At 42.9% G+C, this 22,806-nt stretch overlaps 1 protein-coding gene across 3 annotated transcripts in view; it reads left to right on the top strand.

The window, feature by feature from the left end:
* Positions 1-503: 503 nt before the first annotated feature.
* Positions 504-22,806, top strand: part of si:ch211-272n13.3 (ankyrin repeat domain-containing protein 26) — an 88,174-nt gene continuing 65,871 nt past the window's right edge. The window contains exons 1-12 of one of the 3 annotated variants that reach the window (XM_035790361.2): positions 504-577; positions 1,855-2,169; positions 3,890-4,004; positions 13,418-13,591; positions 14,174-14,280; positions 16,411-16,548; positions 19,393-19,544; positions 19,759-19,785; positions 20,301-20,337; positions 20,510-20,582; positions 20,671-20,731; positions 20,814-21,013. In XM_035790361.2, coding sequence (XP_035646254.1) covers positions 1,967-2,169; positions 3,890-4,004; positions 13,418-13,591; positions 14,174-14,280; positions 16,411-16,548; positions 19,393-19,544; positions 19,759-19,785; positions 20,301-20,337; positions 20,510-20,582; positions 20,671-20,731; positions 20,814-21,013 — 1,287 coding nt within the window. In that variant the 5' untranslated portion in view covers positions 504-577; positions 1,855-1,966. The other 2 variants (XM_035790362.2, XM_052465214.1) reach the window with 2 other exon arrangements.

Below are 22,806 nucleotides of genomic sequence, written 5' to 3'. Positions count from 1 at the left end.
ATGCTCGAACGGCAGAATCGATATCCGCGTTTATAAACCCAGGGTCGATACAATATCTTGTGGAAGGATTAAATAGTATGAATAAATTAATCAAAATAAAGTTTTTAATTAAATATGTGAATCATTATTTCAATATGTTGATAACCCGTTGTATAAAAGTGATAATGCCCTCGAAGCCGGTGTTTGGAGGATATATTGGCACGGTAAGGACACGGGCATTATCAACCGAACAGAAAGAAAGGCGGGATCGAGAAAGCCATCCGTGCCGCTTTGTGGACGAGGACTCTCATTGTTTAGGGCGGAGAGACACGTAAAATGTTGTCAGTTTATCCATAATCTTTGGTGCTTCTGCTCATTTAGGCGGCACGATCTCGATAAACAGGCGCCTTGGTTGAGCATCTATCTGACGTCACACAATCACGAATGCTCAACCAATCACCCGACGAGAAACTATGTCAAGAAACATGGGTATTCATGATTTTGTACAGTAGGTGGCGTTGTATGCAACTTTCAGTTGGCTGCGGTCCGCCAACCCGATCCCGAAGAAGAAGCAGCTGGCAGCAGGAGCGATCAACAGGTCATTTTGTTTCTATCAGCTATCTAAATTAGACCTATTTTCTGCATGTACATTTTGTAGTAAAATTAATTATAGCTACCATGCGACAGCCAAGATAGCGCGCAGGGCAGTCTGCTAACTAAATACACATTAGCTAACCAGAAACTAGCTAGCTACTGTAGATATAACGTTACATTTTTACAATCGCTTCTCTGTCGGAACTAGCTAACGTTAGCTTGTTAATTGTAGGTTGTTTATCTACCTTTTTAGCGCAAAACAATAATGTAATTTAGTGATTTAGTTTGGGACCAACTACCGGATTAATCTAACATGTTTTGCTTTGCCTGTGCTGACTGTTACAAATTTAAAAGTCGCGGTTGCTTCACGTTTGGGAGGTGACGACGTTGGCTGCGATTACGGTTTACTAACACGTTAATGATAGTTTGCATAGTTAACTAGTGTAACTAGCCAGCTGAATTGCTTCTTTAGACTCCAGGAAAAACAATGTGAATCGGTTTTTACTTGATTGAATATGTTATTATGGGTTAACTGTAATGAATCGACTTGAAATGGCTAGATATGTCATATGTGCTCATATGAAATGAACAATAGTATTAGAATTTGAACGTAAGGTTATTTGTTTTTCTGATACCTGTTAATGATATTTGTGGGTATCCGCCTTGGTAACAGACTGGATCAACGTTTCTTCCTGACTACTGACAGTGAGCGAGTGAGCCATCCAAAATAACATCGGTTCTAGTGAATTATCTTCCTGCAAGCCATGCTCTGTTAATATGGCTTAATGCCGGTTGAAACATGTTATATTTATATTGGTGTTTTGGCATTCTACTAAAGTTACTAGTCAAGGTAAGGACGGATCTATATGCTTGATCTGTCAACGTGTGTGAGCGTGTGTAACCACAATCTTATAGCCAGCTGTTCGCTAACGTTAGCCAGCTAGCCTTGGTTATAGAATATATCAACTGTGTTGTTGTGCATGATGCCATTATGGTATTATTTTAGCAGTACATTATTTGTCATGGCCAATGTGTACTACGATCTCCTGTCAATCGTATGCAGCATACGAATAAGCATAATCTGAAGACCAATATGGTGACCTATTAATGATAACCCATGCACCAAAAATCGCCATGGCTTTTTAGCTGCTAATTGATCCGAAATGTACTGTACGTTTGATGCGAGTTCCTCGTCTCAGTCTTTGCAACGGTGATGGTGCAGCAGCAACCTTCTCTCGACTTTGACATTACTTAATCCGATTTGCTGTGCTTTATTTTTAGGGATGGGAAAGACGCATGCTGTGGTGATCCTCCGGCGGCACCTCAGTGTCAGGTAGTGAAGGCCAAAGGCAATGCAGTCTGCTAACTGTCATCTGGGCATCCACCATATACAATGAAGAAGATATTCAACTTCACCAAGAAAAAGAAAGGATTCTCACCTAACACCTCAGACACTGGGAGTGTGCTGTCTGTGGGCTATGACTTGAAGGAGAAGGACCTTGGAAAGGTACACAAGGCTGCTTATGGGGGTGACTTGGCCAAACTGAAGCAACTGGCCAAGAAGAATGACATCAATCAGCTTGATAAGGAGAACAGGTATGAAAGATGAGACTATTACCAGTTAGTAGCTGGTATTGCCACTGTTAGTTTCTGAGGTCTGTACTTAGACAGTCCTTGTGTAATGTACTGTATGTGTGACAAGTGTTGGAGTATGACTTCTCCAGTCTCTACCAACCTGTGATAGACTACCGTTCTTTCCAGGGCAGGGGGTGCACTTGTGGATCAAGGTACTTTGCGCCACAGATATCGGATGAGGCTACTTAGACTACTTACTCATACTGCCACCCTATTTTAGTTGGCTAGCTTTAGAAAACCCTTTCTGTCACTGTCCTTAAACTTTAGGATACTTCTATCCATGTCCCTGTGCTTGCAGCACAGTTTATCCTTTATATGCTATTTTTGACCTTTTAAAGGTCATGAACAGTCAAAATCATGTTTTTCATGAAATTGGATGATATTTGAATAAAACCAAATCAAAGTATGATGGCCAAAATATGAAAATGTACTGTTGCTTCTACATTGAGTGTGCAAAGCTGTCATCAAGGCAAAGGGTGGCTACTTTAAAGAATCTCAAATATAAAAACAAACAAAGTGAAGAGGCGACTCCGGGATGCTGGCTTTCTAGGCAGATTTGCAAAGATAAAGCTGTATCTCAGACTGGCCAATAAAAATAACGTTGACAAACGGGCAAAAGAACACACACTGGACAGAGGAACTCTGCCGAGAAGGCCAGCATCCCGGAGTCGCCTCTTCACTGTTGACGTTGAGACTGGTGTTTTGCGGGTACTATTTAATGGCGCTGCCAGTTCAGGACTGGCAGCGTACTTGGGCTCCAGAATTGTCAGATTTTTTTGGTTAAATATATTTATTTTCCTTCATCTTTATGTGCACTAATAATATTTATAGGCCTAATTCAATTGGTGCTAATTCACCACTTTAGGAAGTGGAAACAACACATTAGCTAGATTGTTTACTCTAAATATAATACTTACTCTTACTACTCTCTTTATGTAGTGTTGTGGTGTCTCTTGTCGAGATGTGTGTTTTGTCCTATATTTTTATTACATTTTTATTTTTAGTCCCCGTCCCCGCAGGAGACCTTTTGCCTTCTGGTAGGCTGTCATTGTAAATAATAATTTGTTCTTACTTGCCTAGTTTAAATTAGAACATTTTAAACTGCTAGTAGCCATGTAATATCCTAAAAAAAACTTTGCAATAAGACCTAGTACACTCGCGATTGCCGATGTGCAATTTCGTATTTGAAAGCCATATCAAATATCTCAATTGTAAATCAGTGTGGTTTGAGCTCAATATATTTAAACCTACACAAAGCTGAGACCCTCCTTTTTAATATGGGCTTTTAGTTGCTTCCAAAGTAGTTTTTCCCCTTGAAATTACATTTTGAAATGTTATGCAATCACGAGGGGGAGAGAGAGTGTGAGGGACAACGAAACTGGCATGCACAGTGGCAGGACAGACACTTTTATTTACATTTACATTTAAGTCATTTAGCAGACGCTCTTATCCAGAGCGACTTACAAATTGGTGCATTCACCTTATGACATCCATTTTATTACAGGAATCATAATGCACTTTACTGTTGAACAAATTCAAGGTTTTATCCTCTTAATAATAAGTTGTTTTGATTTGATGTGGACCAGCTCGCACCAGTGCAACCGGAAATTGTGATGCAATGACTTGAAATGGAGGGCCAAAGGACTGTTTGCCACTTATGTCACCCTTGTTCACATTTCAGAACAGCACTTCACATTGCCTGTGCCAATGGACATACAGACGTGGTCCAGTTCCTGGTTGAGAGCAAAGCCAAGCTCAACCTATGCGACAATCAAAACAGATCCCCGTTGATGAAGGTACTGTGTCCTATTTTTGTTTTGTCAGTGGGTGGAATTATCCATCATTTTCAAAAAGATTTGAGGATGGAATATGATAGTTGATTGGCCATCTCAATTTAGACATGTTGCTGAGATGATAGGCTTATGTGTAGCCTAATTCTTATGTATTACCTGTGAGTCTTCCATATACATTTACACCTGGGTGGTATTCATTAGGTCAGACTGGGAAGTGAATCTTTCCTTTCAAGCACAATTTGATATGCATTTAGATACAGTGCGCTCAGAAAGTATTCACACCTGTTGACTTGTTCCACATTTTGTTTAATTTAAAATTGAGTCACTACAAAGATACAGGGTGTCCTTCCTAACTCAGTTGCCGGAGAGGAAGGAAACCTCCCATGAATTTCACCATGAGGCCAATGGTGACTTTTTAAAACAGTTACAGAGTTTAATGGCTGTGGTGGGAGAGAACTGAGGATGGATCAACAACATTATATTTACTCCACAATGCTAACTAATTGACAGAGTGAAAAGAAGGAAGCATGTACAGAATACAAATATCCCAAAACATGCATCCTGTTTGCAGCAAGGCAAAGCAATTCACTTTTTGTCCTAAATACATGTTTGGGGCAAATCCAATACAGCACATTAATGAGTACCGCTCTCCATATTTTCAAAGTGGTGGCAGCATCATTTTGTGCGTGTTCTTGTAATTGTTCAGGACTATAGAGTTTTTCAGGATAAAAAAGAAACGGAATGGAACTATGCACAGGCAAAATCCTAGAGGGAAACCTGAATGTCTGCTTTCCAACAGACATTGGGAGATGAGTTCACCTTTCAGCAGGACAATAACCTAAAAAGCCAAGTCTACACTGGAGCTGCTTACCAAGAAGACAGTGAATGTTCCTGAGTGGCCGAGTTACAGTTATGACTTACATCAAATTGTATTTGTCACATACACATATTTAGCAGATGTAATTGCAGGTGTAGTGAAATGCTTGTGTTCCGAGCTCCAAAAGTGCAGTAGTATCGAACAACACAGAACAATAACGAAATTTAGATGTAAAATAATGGAATTTAGAAATATATAAATATTAGGGTGATCAATGTCGGAGTGGCATTGACTAAATACTGTAGAAAAGAATACGGTATATACAGTTGAAGTCGGAAGTTTGCATACACCTTAGCAAAATGCATTTAAACTCAGTTTTTCACAATTCCTGACTTTTAATCCTAGTAAAAATTCCCTGTCTTAGGTCAGTTAGGATCACCACTTTATTTTAAGAATATGAAATGTCAGAATAATAGTAGAGATTTATTTTTAGCTTTTATTTCTTTCATCACATTCCCAGTGGGTCAGAAGTTTACTCAGTATTTGGTAGCTTTGCCTTTAAATTGTTTAACTTGGGTCAAAAGTTTCGGGTAATCTTCCACACGCTTCCCACAATAACTTTAGTGAATTTTGGCCCATTCCTCCTGATATAGCTGGTGTAACTGAGTCAGGTTGTAGGCCTCCTTGCTCGCACACGCTTTTTCAGTTCTGCCCACAAATTTTCTATAGGATTCAGTCAGGGCTTTGTGATGGCCACTCCAATACCTTGACTTTGATGTCCTCAAGCCATTTTGCCACAACTTTGGAAGAATTGTATTTATTTATTTTTATTTCACCTTTATTTAACCAGGTAGGCAAGTTGAGAACAAGTTCAAGAATGCTTGGGGTCATTGTCAAGAATGCTTGGGGTCATTGTCCATTTGGAAGAGCCATTTGCGACCAAGCTTTAACTTCCTGACTGATGTTGCTTCAATATATCCACATAATTTTCCTTCCTCATGACGCCTTCTTTTTTTTGTGAAGTGCACCAGTCCCTCCTGCAGAAAAGCACCCCCACAATATGATGCTGCCACCCTCGTGCTTCACGGTTGGGATGGTGTTCTTCGGCTTGCAAGCCTCCCCCTTTTCCCTCCAAACATAACGATGGTCATTATGGCCAAACGGTTCTATTTTTGTTTCATCAGACCAGAGGACATTCCTCAAAAAGAACCATCTTTGTCCCCATGTGCAGTTGCAAACATTAGTCTGGCTTTTTTTATGGTGGTTTTGGAGCAGTGGCTTCTTTGCTGAGCGGCCTTCCAGGTTATGTTGATCTAGGACTCGTTTTACTGTGGATATAGATAATTTTGTACCTGTTTCCTCCAGCATCTTCACAAGGTTGTTTGCTGTTGTTCTGGGATTGATTTGCACTTTTCGGACTAAAGTACGTTCATCTCTAGGAGTCAGACCCACTTGAATTGTGATACAGTGATATTTGTAACTTATTTTGTACATAATGTTTCTGCAACCGTAACTTACGGCAAAAAATAGCTTCTGGATATCAGAATAGCGATCACTCACCTCGGATTAGACAAAGATTTTTTTCTTCAACAAGCAGGACGCACAGGGCATTCTCCGAACACCCGACAAGGCCAACATCCCAGTTATTTGCAAGAGGAAGAGACGCAGGTACATAAGACACAGAGCGGGGTGCTTCGTTAGGACCCGCAGAAAGTGAGTGGGAAAGCTGCCATTACTGTCAATATTACTCTCCAATGTGCAATCATTGGACAATAAATCAGACGAGATACGATCATGAATGTTCTACCAATGGGACATCAAAAACTGTAATATCTTATGTTTCATGGAATCGTGGCTGAATTATGACATGGATATTCAGCTAGTGGGATATTGTCTTACCGTTCTGTGTGCCGTTCTATCTTGCCTGTGCAGACCACACTACTTGCCTAGAGAGTTTTCAGCTTTACTTTTCGTGACTGTTTAATTACCACCACAGACAGATGCTGGCACAAAGACCGCACTCAGTCAGTTGTTTAAGGAAATAAGAAAACAGGAAACCGCTCACCCAGAGGCTGCGCTCCTAGTGTCTGGAGACCTTTTAATGCAGGGAAACTTAAATCAGTTCTACCTAATTTCTTTCAACATGTTAATAAATGTGCAACCAGAGAGCGAGAAATTCTAGGTCTCATGTACTCCACACACAGAAGCGTACAAAGCTCTCCCTCGCCCTCCATTTGGTAAATCCGACCACAAATCTATCCTCCTGATTCCTGCTTACAAGCAACAATTAAAGTAGGATGCACCAGTGACTCGTGAGAAGCACCAGTGAGTCTATAAAAAAGTGGTCAGGTTAAGCAGATGCTAAACTGCAGGACTGTTTTGCTATCACAGACTGGAACATGTTCCGGGATTCTTCCGATGGCATTGAGGAGTACACCACATCAGTCACTGGCTTTATCAATAAGTGCATTGAGGATGTCGTCCCCACAGCGACTGTACGTACATACCAGAAGCCATGGACAACAGGCAACATTCGCACTGTGCTGAAGGGTAGAACTGCCGCTTTCAAGGTGCAGGACTCTAACCCGGAAGCTTATAAAAAATAGTGCTATGCCCTCTGACGAACCATCAAACAGGCAAAGCATCAATACAGGGCTACGATTGAATCGTACTACACAAGCTCCGACGCTCGTCTTATGTGGCAGGGCTTGCTAACTATTACAGACTACAAAGTGAAGCACAGCCGTGAGCTGCCCAGTGACACGAGCCTACCAGATGAGCTAAATCACTTCTATGCTCTCTTCGAGGCAAGCAACATTGAGGCATGCATGAGAGCATCAGCTGTTCCGGAAGACTGTGTGATCATTCTCTTTGTAGCTGACGTGAGTAAGACTTTTAAACAGGTCAACATACTCAAGGCTGCGGGGCCAGTTGGATTACCATGACATGTGCTCCGGGCATGTGCTGACCAACTGGCAGGTGTCTTCACTGACATTTGTGACCTGTCCCTGACAGAGACTAATACCAACATGTTTCAAGCAGACTACCATAGTCCCTGTGCCCACGAACACAACCTGCCTAAATGACTACAGACCCGTAGCACTCACGTCTATAGCCATGAAGTGTTTTGAAATGTGAGAGTGGTATTCATTGACAACAGCTCAGCGTTCAACACCATAGTACCCTCATAGCTCATCACCTAGCTAAGGATCCTGGGACTTAACACCTCCCTCTGCAACTGGATCCTGGACTTCCTGACGGGCCGCCCCCAGGTGGTAAGGGTAGGCAACTACACATCTACAACACTGATCCTCAACACTGAAGCCCCTCAGGGGTGCGTTTTCAGTCCCCTCCTGTACTCCCTGTTCACCCACGACTGCATGGCCAGGCACGACTCCAACACCATCATTAAGTTTGCCAACAACACAATGGTGGTAGGCCTAATCACCAACAATAATGAAACCGCCTACATGGAGGTGGTCAGAGATTTTGCAGTGTGGTGTCAGGACTATGACCTCTCCAACAACGTGAGCAAGACTAAAGAGCTTATCGTGGACTACAGGAAAAGGGGGGCCAAGCACGCCCCCATTCACATCGATGGGGCGGTAGTGGAACGGGTCGAGAGCTTAACGTTCCTTGCCGTCCACATAACTAACAAACTATCATGGTCCAAACACACCAAGACAGTTGAAAAGGGCACGACAACTCCTATTCCACTTCAAGAGACTGATATGATCTGGCATGGGTCCCCAGATCCTCAAAGTTCTTCAGCTGTGCCATTGAGAGCATCCTGACTGGTTGCATTACCTCTTGGTATGGCAACTGTTCGGCTTCCGACCGCAAGGTTCTACAGAGGGTAGTGCGTACGGCCCAGTACATCACTAGGGCCAATCTTGCTGCATCCAGGACCTCTATACATGACAGTGTCAGAAGGCCAAATCGGTATGGCCTATTTCAAGATTTCATAACAATCGGTAATCAGCATTTCTGGATGCCGATTATGGCCGATTATATTGCAATCCAAGAGGAGACTGCATGGCAGGCTGACCACCTGTTACGTGAGTGCAGGCAGCAAGGAGCCATGGTAAGTTGCAAGCTAGCATTGAACTTATCTTATAAAAAAACTCTCAATCTTAACATAATCACTAGTTAACTACACATTAGTTTAACTAGCTTCTCCTGCGTTGCATATAATCAATGCGGTGCCTGAAACTGTGTCACTTCTATTGCGTTCAGTGTAAGCAGAGTCAGGGTATTTGCAGCAGTTTGAGTCGCCTAGCTCATTGCGAACTGTGTGAAGACCATTTCTTCTTAACAAAGACCGTAATTAATTTGCAAGATTTTTTACATAATTATGATATAACATTGAAGGTTGTGCAATGTAACAGCAATATTTAGACTTAGAGTTACCACCTGTTCGATAGAATACGGAACGGCTCTGTATTTCACTGAAAGAATGAACATTTTGTTTTCTAAATGATAGTTTCCGGATATGACCATATTAATTACCTAAGGCTCGTATTTCTGTGTGTTTATTATAATTAAGTCTGATATTTGATATTTAATAGAGCAGTCTGACTGAGCGGTGGTAGGCAGCAGCAGGCTCGTAAGCATTCATTCAAACCGCACTTTCCTCCGTTTGCCAGCAGCTTTACGCAATGCTTGAAGTACAGCGCTGTTTATGACTTCAAGCCTATCAACTCCAGAGATTAGGCTGGCAATACTAGAGAGCTTATACGAACATCCAATAGTCAAAGGTATATGAAATACAAATGGTATAGAGAGAGAGTCCTATAATTCCTATAATAACTATCATTTATCTTCTTACCTGGGAATATTGAAGACTCATGTTAAAAGGAACCACCAGCTTTCATATGTTCTCATGTTCTGAGCAAGGAACTTAAACGTTAGCTTTCTTACTTTCTTTTACTTTCTTCTCCAACACTTTGTTTTTGCATTATTTAAACCAAATTGAACATGTTTCATTATTTAAGACAAATATAAATCTATTTAATGTATTATATTAAGTTAAAATAAGTGTTCATTGAGTATTGTTGTAATTGTCATTAATTACAAATATACATATATATAAACAAAAATAGACCGATTTTAACAATTTTAAGACTCTTCTTAGAGCTAGCCGCCTGGTCAAACTGCGCAATCAGGGGAGAGGGAGGTGACCAAGAACACGTTGGTCACTCTGACAAAGCTCTAGAGTTCTTCTGTGGAGATGGGAGAACCTTCCATCTCTGCAAGGACAGACCATCTCTGCATGATGGGTCCCCAGTCCATGGCCATGCCTGCAGTTTCAACTGGGCATGGTCATTTATGAACATTTGAACATCTTGGACCTCCACCCGGCACAGCCAGAAGAGGACGGGAGCCCTAAGGACCATGCACCAGGACTACCTGACATGATGACTCCTTGCTGTCCCGGTCCACTTGACTGTGCTGCTGCTCCAGTTTCAACTGTTCTGCCTTGTTATTATTCGACCATGCTGGTCATTTATGAACATTTGAACATCTTGGCCATGTTCTGTTATAATCTCCACCCGGCACAGCCAGAAGAGGATTGGCCACCCCACATAGCCTGGTTCTCTCTCTCGGAGGTTTCTTCTTGACTGTGCTGCTGCTCCAGTTTCAACTGTTCTAGACCATGCTGGTCATTTATGAACATTTTTGGCCTTTCTAGGGCCTTTCTAGGGAGTTTTTCCTAGCCACCGTGCTTCTACACCTGCATTGCTTGCTGTTTGGGGTTTTAGGCTGGGTTTCTGTACAGCACTTTGAGATATCAGCTGATGTACGAAGGGCTATATAAATACATTTGATTTGATTTGATTTGCAGCACTCCACTAATCAGGCCTTTATGGTAGAGTTGCCAGACGGAAGCCACTCCTCAGTAAAAGGCACATGACAGCCCGTTGGGAGTCTGCCAAAAGGCACCTAAAGACTCTCAGACCATGAGAAACAAGTTTCTCTGGTCTGATGAAACAGAGATTGAACTCTTTGGCCTCAATTCCAAGCATCTAGTCTGGAGGAGACCTGTCACCATCCCTACGGTGAAGCATGGTGGTGGCAGCATCATTCTGTGGGAATGTACACTACCGTTCAAAAGTTTGAGGTCACTTAGAAATGTTCTTGTTTTTGAGAGAGAAACACATTTCTTTTGTCCATTAAAATAACATGAAAGCGATCAGACATACGGTGGAGACTTTGCTAATGTTGTAATTGACTTGTTGCTGGAAACTGCATTTTTAATGGAATATCTACGTAGGCGTGAAGAGGCCCATTTATCAGCAACCATCACACCTGTGTTCCAATGGCACGTTGGGTTAGCTAATCCAAGTTGATCATTTTACCCGCAAAGCACCAGTCTCAATGTCAACAGTGAAGAGGTGACTCCGGGATGCTGGCCTTCTAGGCAGATTTGCAAAAAAAGCCATATCTCAGACTGGCCAATAAAAATAAAAGATTAAGATGGGCAAAAGAACACAGACACATGACAGAGGAACATCCCGGAGTCGCTTCTTCACTCTTCACTCTTCACTGTTGACTTTGAGACTGGTGTTTTACGTGTACTATTTAATGGAGCTCCCAGTTGAGGACTTGTGAGGCATCTGTTTCTCAAACTAGACACTCTAATATACTTGTCCTCTTGTTCAGTTGTGCACTGGGGCCTCCCACTCTTTCTATTCTGGTTAGAGCCAGTTTGCTCTGTAACAGAGCGTTATATGAGGTCTTCAGTTTCTTGTCAATTTCTTGCATGGAATAGCCTTAATTTATCAGAACAGGAATAGACTAATGAGTTTCAGAACAAAGGTCTTTGTTTCTGGCCATTTTGAGCCTGTAATCGAACCCACAAATGCTGATGCTCAACTAGTCTAAAGAAGGCCAGTTTTATTGCTTCTTTAATCAGGACAACAGTTTTCAGCTGTGCTAACATAATTGCAAAAGTGTTTTCTAATGATCTATTAGCCTATCAAAATGATAAACTTGGATTAACTAACACAACGTGCCATTGGAACACAGGAGTGATGGTGGCTGATAATGGGCCTCTGTACGCCCATGTAGATATTCCATTAAAAAATCTGCTGTTTCCAGCTACAATAGTCGTTTACAGCATTAGCAACGTCTACACTGTATTTCTGATCTGTTATTTTAATGGACAAAAAAGGGAGGTGGTCAGAGACCTGACCGTGTGGTGCCAGGACAACAACCTTTCCCTCAACGTGATCAAGATAAAGGAGATTATTGTGGACTACAGGAAAAGGAGGCCCGTGCACGCCCCCATTCTCATTGACAGGGCTGTAGTAGAGCAGATTGAGAGCTTCAAATTCCTTAGGGTCCACATCACCAGCAAACTATCATGGTCCAAGCACACCAAGACAGTCGTGAAGGGGGCACAAAACCTATTTGCCCTCAGGAGACTGAAAAGATTTGGTATGGGTTCTCAGATCCTCAAAAGGTGCACCAGCTGCACCATCGAGAGCATGGTTGTATCACTGCCTGCTATGGCACCTGCTTGGCCTCTGACCTCAAGGCACTACAGAGGGTAGTGTGTACTGCCCAGTACATCACTGGGGCCAAGCTTCCTGCCATCCAGGACGTCTATACCAGGCGGTGTCGGAGGAAGGTCCTAAAATTTGCCAAAGACTCCAGCCATCCTAGTCTCTGCTACTGCACGGCAAGCGGCACCGGAGCGCCAAGTCTAGGTCCGAGAGTCTTCTAAAAGGCTTCTACCCCCAAGCCATAAGACTCCTGAACAGCTAAGCAAATGGCAACCTAGACTACCCCCCTTTACGCTGCCGCTACTCTCTGTTATTATCTATGCGTATATCTATGTATCTTCCTAAATTGTAAAGTGTTCTAGCCTGTAAGGACGTTGTTTTTTGAACAGTAACATTTTCAACATTTTTACATGCTGTGTCACAAGTGTATGGAAGACTTGTGCCTCCCACTCATGCTACAAAGAAGTTAACATGATGCAGCCCAGACTCCCATTGCAAGCTAGCATTGATTAAGTGGAGCAGGCACGGTGCTTACTATAAAGGGTCGGCTGAGCTGATACAGGCGTGATCTGTGAGACACATTTGACCGAAGTAACAAATTCTAGTACCGAACAGTTTTTAATACCCTGGTATCGAAAAAGTACCAACGTTTCGGTATACTGAGCAGCACTATTTGTTAGGTAATTTGTTTGTCAATTTATTTATAATTAGATACATGCAGCTTCTCTTCTGTCCTTACTTGATGCTCTACAATACTGATAAAGCCTTGCTCACCAGAATGTCATATATCCATAGAGCGAATGCATCATCAACAATATAGTTAACATCTGTAAAGTTCTCTTTAATTTCTGCTTCCCTCGAAGAGTGGTAGTGGCAGCTGCAATTTGATAAATTAGTATCACTATAATCTTCAACTTGTCCATCTACCTTTACATTTTGCAAAACTCTTGCAATGGCAAACGTTGTGGATTGTTACAGATAGAAATGTCATGAATTGGAACTGATGTGATTCCGAATTCTATATGTCAGAGTGATGTTTTTTGTGCATAACATATCTATCTTAATGTTGCTCTCCTTCGTACCCCTGGCAGGCAGTGCAGTGCCAGCAGGAACGCTGCGTGGCCATGCTGCTGGAGCATGATGCCGAACCTAATCTGGTGGACATCAACGGCAACACGGCCCTGCACTTGGCCTCCTGCATACCTGCCTTCTCCACCGCTATGCTGCTGCTGGAGCACGAGGCCAATGTCAACGCCCAGAACAAGGTGAGCCGTGGGTCCATAAGTGACAATATGGTGGTAGCTCCAACTTGTAGTAGGGGCAATATGGTGGTAGCTCCATCTTGCACTATGATAGGCCAGGTTGAATTGTCTCCCTATTGGTTACACCAGAAGTGCCAAACTCAATTATTTTAGGGCTGAGCATCTGCGGGTTTTCGTGCCTCCCTTGTACTTAATCTACTAGTTAGGAATTCCCCTCATCTGGTTGTCTAGATCTTAATTTTGGACACATTTTAAAGGAAATAATAAAAACCAGAAGACACACAGGAACGGCCCTGCAGGATTTGAGTTTGACACCCCTGGCTTACACCAACCCAATCCTACAGATGAGTCAATTTGTTGCTCACAGATCCTCGAGCACCACTCAGGACTGTCACTGCTCAGGCACTGGTCCGAGAGAGAGATCTTAACAAGGCCCCAGATTGCTGAAGAGTAATCCTGACTCATAGGTTGATAGAGAAAGAGGATGAAGCTGAGGGTAGGAGAGCTGTTACTGTGGTACAAACATGACTAAGCTATGTGGATATACAAGATATTTGACAATGGATGTTTTGGATGATCTTGCAGGAGGGATACTCCCCTCTGACTATGGCAGTGAAAGAGAATCATGCCGAGATGGCCGAGTTCCTCCTCAAGGAGGGGGCTGACGTCAACACTAAGGACCAGGGACACAGGTGGGTTTGTGTGATGCTTTTAAAGAACAAATCCATTTTTCCTGAGATGGAGAGCTCTGGTTGAATAGTAAACAAATAAATTATATAAAATAAATTCATTATTTGACCCATTTTTAAAAACACAACCACAATGTGGATACAATGCATTTAAGCATTTGTCGAGGATGACCCAAAGAAGTTAAATGTCGAACATCTCATTCCAAAAATCAATGTCATTAATATGGAGTTGATCCCCCCTTTTGCTGCTATAACAGCCTCCTCTTCTGGGAAGGCTTTCCACTAGATGTTGGAACATTGCATTAGTGAGGTCTGGCACTGATGGCACTGATGATGGGCCATTAGGCCTGGCTCGCAGTCGCTGTTCCAATTAATCCCAAAGGTGTTCGATGGGGTTGACGTTAAGGGCTTTGTGCAGGCCAGTCAAGTTCTTCGACACTGATCTCAACAAACCATTTCTTTATGGACCTCTCTTGTGAACGAACAGGGGGCATCCTGAAGCAGGAAAGGGCCTTCCCCAAACTGTTGCCAAAGAGTTGGAAGCACAGATTTGTCTAGAATGTCATTGTATGCTGTAGCGTTAAGATTCGCCTTCACTGGCACTATGAAAAACAGCCCCAGACCATTATTCCTCCTCCACCAAACTTTACTGTTGGCATTATGCATTTGGGCAGGTAGCTTTCTCCTAACATCCGCCAAACCAAGATTTGTCTGTCGGACTGCCAGATGGTGATGCGTGATTCATCACTCCAGAAAACGCGTTTCCACTGCGTGGTGAGCTTTACACTCCTCCAGCCGAGGCTTGGCATTGCCCATGGTGATCTTATGCATGGAAACCAATTTCATAAAGTTTTCAACAAACAGTTATTGTGCTTTCATAGCTTCCAGAGGCAGTTTGGAACTCGGTAGTGAGTGTTGCAGCCCGAGGACAGTCAATTTCTAAAAGCTACGCGCTTCTGCATTCGGCAGTCCTGTTATGTGAGTCTGCGTGGCTTACCACTTCGTGGCTTAGCTGTTGTTGCTCCTAGACCTTTACACTTCACAATAACACTTACAGCTGACCGGGGCAGCACTAACAAGGAAGAAATGTGACAAACTGACTTGTTGGAAAGGTGCTGTACAATGACGGTGCCACGTTGAAAGTCCGAGCTCTTCAGTAAGGCCATTCTACTGCCAATGTTCCTCTATGGGATTGCATGGCTGTGTGCTCGATTTTAAAGACTTGTCAGCAACCTAAATACATTTGGCCAAACTTCAAACATGTTACACATTCACAGCTAAAAGCTAAATTGCAGTAAAAGTCACAGCCAAAATAATTTAACTGCAAAACATAACACATTTGTATAGTCCTCCAGATGACAATGGTTGCTGTCCTTGGGAATAGATGGCAGAACTAGCCAGCCAGCATTCACTGTCCAATCCGTTTTGGTTGCAACGACTTGCAAATAGCCGGCTCCGCCTTGCCTTGCGCATTTTGTCATTGTCTCGCCATCCTCGCTGAGTCGAGTCGGATCAGTCATTACTCTAAACCTTCCCAAGTGATCTCCAGTGGCTGAATGGTCTCCCAGTCCCGGTGTAGCATGCTTCCATTACAGCGCCACGATTCAGCACGAGTCTAGTCTGTCCAAGCCTCCCGACACCTCGGAAGAAATCCCCGGCATGAGCTCCCCAAAGACAGTATGTTCAAATGAAAACCGCATTGGCAAAGCTAGCAGCCAACTTAGCAGTCCAATAGCTCTAATACATTTCCTGCTGCTATTGAAAATAACAGATCCCAGATTTACTTGATCTCTATCTGTCTACCAATAGCTTGCGGAAAAATAATTGAACATAAAAACACTAAATATAATAACATTTGCTAGCTCTTAACAGCCCAGCTAGGCTGCCCCCTAGGACACCTTTCTTCCCTGCCTTGATGTAATCTGTGGTCTGACACACATTATTAGGTGATGGCAAGGGTTCCATTACTTAGCTAATCAAATCAAATCAATCAAATACTTAGCTTTTGTCATATCTGTGATTAGGTTACTTCAAGAAAGGGAATGGAATTTTGGAATGCTTGATTCTGATATTGGCGAATGCACAAACCGATATGTGCACGTTTATTTAACCTTCATTTTATGCTACCTTTAGGTCCCCATTGATGATCGCTGCTTGCAATGGACAAATCAGTATGGTGCGGCTACTCCTGCAGTACGACGCAGACATAACCTTAAAGGACAATAATGGATGGTCGTCCGATGACTATGCTGTGATGAATGGACACCACGCGTAAGTACTCAAACTGTCAATTCCTTAGACATGGAATCATGTAGTAACCAAAAAAAGTCTTAAACAAATCAAAATATATTTTATATTTGAGATTCTAAAAAGTAGCCACCCTTTGCCTTGATGACAGCTTTGCACACTCTTGGCATTTAAGTTCCCACATGCTGAGCACTTGTTAGGTGCTTTTCCTTCACTCCGTGGTCCGACTCATCCCAAACCATCACAATTGAGTTAAGGTCGGGTGATTGTAGAGGCCAGGTCATCTGATCCATCACTCTCCTTGGTCAAATAGCCCTTACACAGCCTGGAGGTGTGTTGGGTCATTGTCCTGTTGAAAAACAAAAGATAGTCCCACTAAGCGCAAACCAGATGGGATGGTGTATTGCTGCAGAATTCTGTGTTAGCCGTGCTGGTTAAGTGTGCCTTGAATTCTAAAAAAAATCACAGACCGTGTTACCAGCAAAGCACCATCACACCACTTCCTCCATGCTTCACGGTGGGAACCACACATGCAGCAATCATACATTCACCTACCCTGCGTCTCACAAAGACAGCGGTTGGAAGCAAAAATCTAAGATTAGGATTCGTCAGACCAAAGGACAGGTTTCCACCGGACTAATATGCCAAGCGTCACGTCTGGAGGAAACCTGGCACCATCCCTACGGTGAAGCATGGTAGTAGTGGCAGCATAATGCTGTGGGGATGTTTTTCAGAGGCAGGGACTGGGAGACTAGTTAGAATCGAGGCAAAGATGAACGGAACAATGTACGGAGGGATCCTTGATGAAAACCTGCTCCAGAGCGCTCAGACTGGGGCGGAGGTTCACCTACCAACAGGAACAACGACCTTAAGCACACAGCCAAGACACTGCAGAGTGGCTTCGGAATAAGTCTCTGAATGTCCTTGAGTGGCCCAGCCAGAGCCCGGACTTGAACCAGATCGAACATCTCTGTAGACACCTGAATATAGCTGTGCAGCGACACTCCCCATCCAACCTGATAGAGCTTGATTGGATCTGCAGAGAAGAATAGGAGAAACTCCCCGAATACAGGTTTGCCAAGCTTGTTGCGTCATACCCAAGATGACTCAAGACTCTTCGCTGCCAAATGTGCTTCAACAAAGTACAGAGTAAAGGGTCTGAATACTTATGTCAAAGTGATATTTAATTTTTTTTTATATTTAATCAATTTTCTAAAATGGCTTAATCTGTTTTTGCTTTGTCATTGTGGGAGATTGTGTGTAAATTGAGGGGGGGGATCATTTGATAATTTTTGGAATAAGTCAAGGAATATTGTGTAAAAGGTCAAGGGGTCTGAATACTTTCCAAATGCACTATGTACTCTACATGGTCAGCAGTATGTGGATCCCTGCTTGTCAAACATCTTGTTCCAAAATCATGGGCATTTATATGGAGTTGGTCCCCCCCTTTGCTGCTTTAAAACTTCCTAAGGTTAGGGGGCACTATTTTCTCATCCGGATGACAAGTGTGCCCAAAGTAAACTGCCTGTTACTCAGGCCCAGAAGCTAGGATATGCATATAATTGGTAGATTTGGATAGAAAACACACAAATTATGTCTGAATATACTCCCTGTTCACCCATGATTGCGTGGCCAAGCATGACTCCAAGACCATCATTAAGTTTGCTGACAACACAACAGTGGTAGGCCTGATCACCGGCAACGATGAGATGGCCTATAGGGAGAAGGTCAGAGACCTGGCCGGGTGATGCCAGGACAACAACCTATCCCTCAATGTGAGCAACACAAAGGAGCTGAAGGTGGACTATAGGAAAAGGAGGGCGGAACAGGCCCCCATTCTCATCGACAGGGCTGAATTGGAGCAGGTCGATAGTTTCAAGTTCCTTGGTGTCCACATCACCAACAAACTGTCATGGTCCAAACACACAAAGACAGTTGTGAAGATGGCACGACAACACCTTTTCCCCATCAGGAGACTGACATGATTTGGCATGGGTCCCCAGATCCTCAAAAAGTTTGACAGCTGCACCATCAAGAGCATCACCGCCTGGTATGGCAAGTTCTCGGCATCTGACCATAAGGCGCTACAGAGGGTAGTGCGTACGGCCCAGTACATCACTTGGACCAAGCTTTCTGACATCCAGGACCTATATATTAGGTGGTGTCGGAGGAAGGCCCTAAAATTTGCCAAAGACTCCAGCCACCCTAGTCATAGACTGTTCTCTCTACTACCGCTCAGCAAGCGGTACCAGAGCGCCAAGTGTAGGACCAAAAGGCTCCTCAACAGCTTCTACCCCCAAGCAACAAGAGACAGCTAAACAATTAATCAAATGGCCGCCCGGACTATTTACATTGACACCCCCCCTTAGTTTTTACACTGCTGCTACTCGCTGTTTATTATCTATGCATAGTCACTTTACAAATGACCACGACTGGTTAGTCGTGGTCATTTGTAAAGTGACTATGCATAGATAATAAATACCACTTGGCCCGCACATTAACTTTTTATAGAGGCTCATTATTGAAATGTAAGTTTGTTACTTTTAGATTATTTATTTTTTACTTTAGTTTATTTAGTTAATGTAACTGTTTCTTGAACTGCATTGTTGGTTAAAGCCTTGTAAGTATTCATTGCATGTGGCAAATAACATTTTATTTGTTGTCTTTTCTTAGTTGTTTAGCACAGTTAACAGATTTTCTATTCTTGTTCCACCAGCCATATTTTATCCTTGTTCTGATGTATGCCTGTGATTATGTCTTGTTCTGTTTGTGCCTCATGCTGGTGACGAATCCAATTTCCTCTTTGGGGATCAATAAAGTTTATTTAACAGTAGATGCATTTCCAATCCTGTGTCATCCTTGTTTCAGTTGTTCCCATCTCATTATTGAGCATGGCACCAAGAGGAAGTCCATGCCGTCTCCCGCCCACGCCCCTGCCAAAAAGAAGCGAGCTTCCATGTTGTGCAGCCCTTCCGAAGAAGCAGGCTTCTCTCTGGGGGGACCAGCAACTGACAAAGATGGTACATAAAGGATTCCATTTCATCTCATAATGTTACATTGATTTGTGTGTAGTTTACTAATGACTATAATGCAAATGTAAGTTACTGTATGTATTGTCTTCTGTAACAGGTTAAGGCAATGTGCAATTTTTCATGTTCATTTCCATGTTAATATTATTCATTCACCTCGATTGTTTCATTTACCCCTCATGCAATACCACTTGGCTGGATCTAGAGCAAGGAGCGAGTGAAGGAGGGAGAGGTATTGCCAGCAGTGAAAATAGCACAACAAGATCAGACAAACTTGTAAAGCATTGTGTAATTTCAGAGATGATAGGAACGTGTTTGTGAGGCATTTAGGCTAAGTAGCGAAAAGCACAAGCATTTCGCTACACTCGCATTAACATCTGCTAACCATGTGTATGTGACAAATAAAATTTGATTTGATTTCTATCTAAGGTCTAACTTTGGTATTTAACTGACTAATTTGTGTTCAGCTAGTGTTGGCCTTCTTGATCCCAACGAGGATAGACATCTGAGCTTGTTGTTCTATACACTTGATTGCAGTGTTTTGTAGTGAGCTTTTCTCCCGGTGGCTTTTTCCATTTAAGATAGTTAGGGTGTGAACATCTGCAGTGTAAGATGAATCATTTCATGGTGAAGCTGTAGATGTATGTCTTTTGTTATTTGTGATCATCAGCTGATTTTAAATGTTATCACACCTAGAACTGTTGAAAGTGATCCTTGACAATACTAATTTGGCTTACCGTGTTGCAGATGTTGAAGACAATTCGCAAACGGAGTCAATAAGCCGGTAAGCAATGATCATCTTTGCCTCGTTCGACCATCCTTATCTTGTGAGCTTACATTCTGTATCAAGCGCAGTGGTCAGGATGGGGGAACAGGCTACATCTTTGATATAGTAAGTAAATTTGCACAACCATGAACCTCATTACTTCTCTGCATCAAATTGACTGACATTTTAGGGCGTCAAAAAGTGCGGCAGACGATTCCTGGCCATCCTCAGATGAAGAGGATGAATTGGATATAACCCAAAAGGTCTTTATGATGAATCCATTATTTGCACAACCATCTGTTGATTCATTTTGAGTTTGACTAGCTGTATGATTTTCCTTGTATCTTACAGAAACATCCAAAGCTAAACCTAAAGAATCTGATGAATGCCTCCAAAAAGGGAAAGAATGACGGTAATAATTTAAGTTTGTTCACTTATTAGTAACCCTCTGTTAGTCTGTGGCTGTGTAGTAACTTATCACCCCTGCCCTGTAGCTGTAACCGATCTCAAAAAGCCATGGAGCGGCCCTGAGGCCAAGCGTGAGAGCGAGAACCAAGTCCAGAGAAACCCATCCCTACCCAAGGCTTTCCCACCCAGCAGTGCCCCCCAGCACCTAGTCTCCCCCCCACCCTCTGCCTCCTTTACCTCCAAACCTGCCCAGATGATCTCTACCTGTCTCCAGAGTTCCAGAAAGGTAATGTAGTGTAGCTAACACTGTTAACTTGAGCTTCTGTGTGACACCCTTCTCTCTATTCTCTCCCTTTTCTCCTTTTACTCATCCATTAACACATTTACAAGCAGAAGGCGACGGAATGGAGCTGGAGGAGACTCAGGGGAGTGAGCTGCTCTCTGAGCAGCCGTCTGGTAGTCAGGCGAGAGGTAGAGACTCACCTGAGGGAGATAATGAGGATGATGATGATGAAGAGGACGAAGATGATGATGAAGACGATGAAGATTACGAGGAGGAAGATGATGATGACGATGAGGATGAGGAGGAAGATGAGGATGATGAAGATGACTATGAAGAAGAGCAGGAAGGCGAAGAGGAGGAAGAGTGTGACGTTGCTGCAACTTCGGTCAAGGCAGAAGGAATTGGAGCAGAGGAAGTGCCCAAAACGTCCAGTGCTGAAGCTGTTGATACTGTTGATGACGATGATCAAACTATTGCCGGTATTAAGGTCTCTGATACTGTAGTAGCTGATTCAGAACATGTCGATACAGCTGGAGAGATGGGGGCTCCTAAGAATGTTTTCAATGTGGAGCACCAAGCCAATGAGAGAATTGTTCCTGAGATTCTATTTGGAACATCAAACTATGGTATCCCAGCAACTCTAGATGTAGAGGAGGACTGTGTGGTGTCAGCCATCAGGGTAGAGTCCAGGTTTTCAGATGAAGAGGACAGTTTAGGTTATGAGCTAAATGGGACATCAGATCACAAGTTTGTTCCAGAGCCAGGTTTTCCGGCAGTGCCCAAGACTCCCCCACACAGCACAGGAGTTCTTCCATCACAGAGAAACTTAGATGATTTTGATGATGATGAAGAAGGGATTGGTGATGAAGATGCACCTGCAGACTACTGGAGTGATGAAGCAAAGCTTATTGCTGATGATGAAGATATCAGAGAAGCTTTAGATCATACCTCAACTCTTGGGGAGCCAAAAAACACGAGCACAGTTTCTCATGGTGAAACGCATAGGCCAAGTTCTTCAGACAATTCCTTTGATTCCAAAGATGATGATGACATTGATAAACCAAAGGTAGATAAATGCAAATCCTCATGGTATTCCCATTCAGATGAAAATGACGAAGACAATGGCCCCTCATCCACTAAAGATGATTATGATGAGCTAAATGAGGATTGCGTTCAATCAAAGGTAGATGAATGCAAATCCTCATGGGATTCCACATCAGATGAAAATGATAAAGTCGATGGTGCCTCAACAACTAGAGAAGATGAGATAATTGATGAGATTCCCCATCTTGAAGGAGAAGATCTAATATTAGATTTCCAACTAGAACCATCGACCTCCCCCGTGCAAAGCATATCACCAAAGTGCATCTCACTAAAACCAAAGGAAGATGAACCCAAGTCCTTCTGGAATTCTTCATCAGATGATAATGTCAAAAAAGGTGCCTCACACATTAGAGATGGATGTTTAGAGGTTCATGTTTCAGTAGAGGCAGGTAAGTTGTCACCAAGCCTGAGTGTCGCATCACCAAGAATCCGGGCCGAGGACCAACAGTGTTCTGATGATTCATGGGAAGACGAAGATGTGGTAGATGAAGTTGAGGAGATGCCAAATGACGATACCTCTCCAGCAGAGTCTCCAGAACCAGGAGAGAAAAAGGCTTCCATTAAAGAATCATTTGATGATGATTTACCAGGAACTGGTGAACAAGTTGAGGATAAAAATATGTATGATGATGATGGTTCGGATGATGATTACTATGTGAATAGGGATGTAGCAGCTACAGGGTCTCCTGAAC

This window comes from Oncorhynchus keta, chromosome 17, assembly GCF_023373465.1.
Source record: "Oncorhynchus keta strain PuntledgeMale-10-30-2019 chromosome 17, Oket_V2, whole genome shotgun sequence".
Taxonomy (NCBI): domain Eukaryota; kingdom Metazoa; phylum Chordata; class Actinopteri; order Salmoniformes; family Salmonidae; genus Oncorhynchus; species Oncorhynchus keta.
The sequence above is the reverse complement of the archived record's forward strand: the minus strand, read 5'-3'. Positions and strand labels throughout refer to the sequence as shown.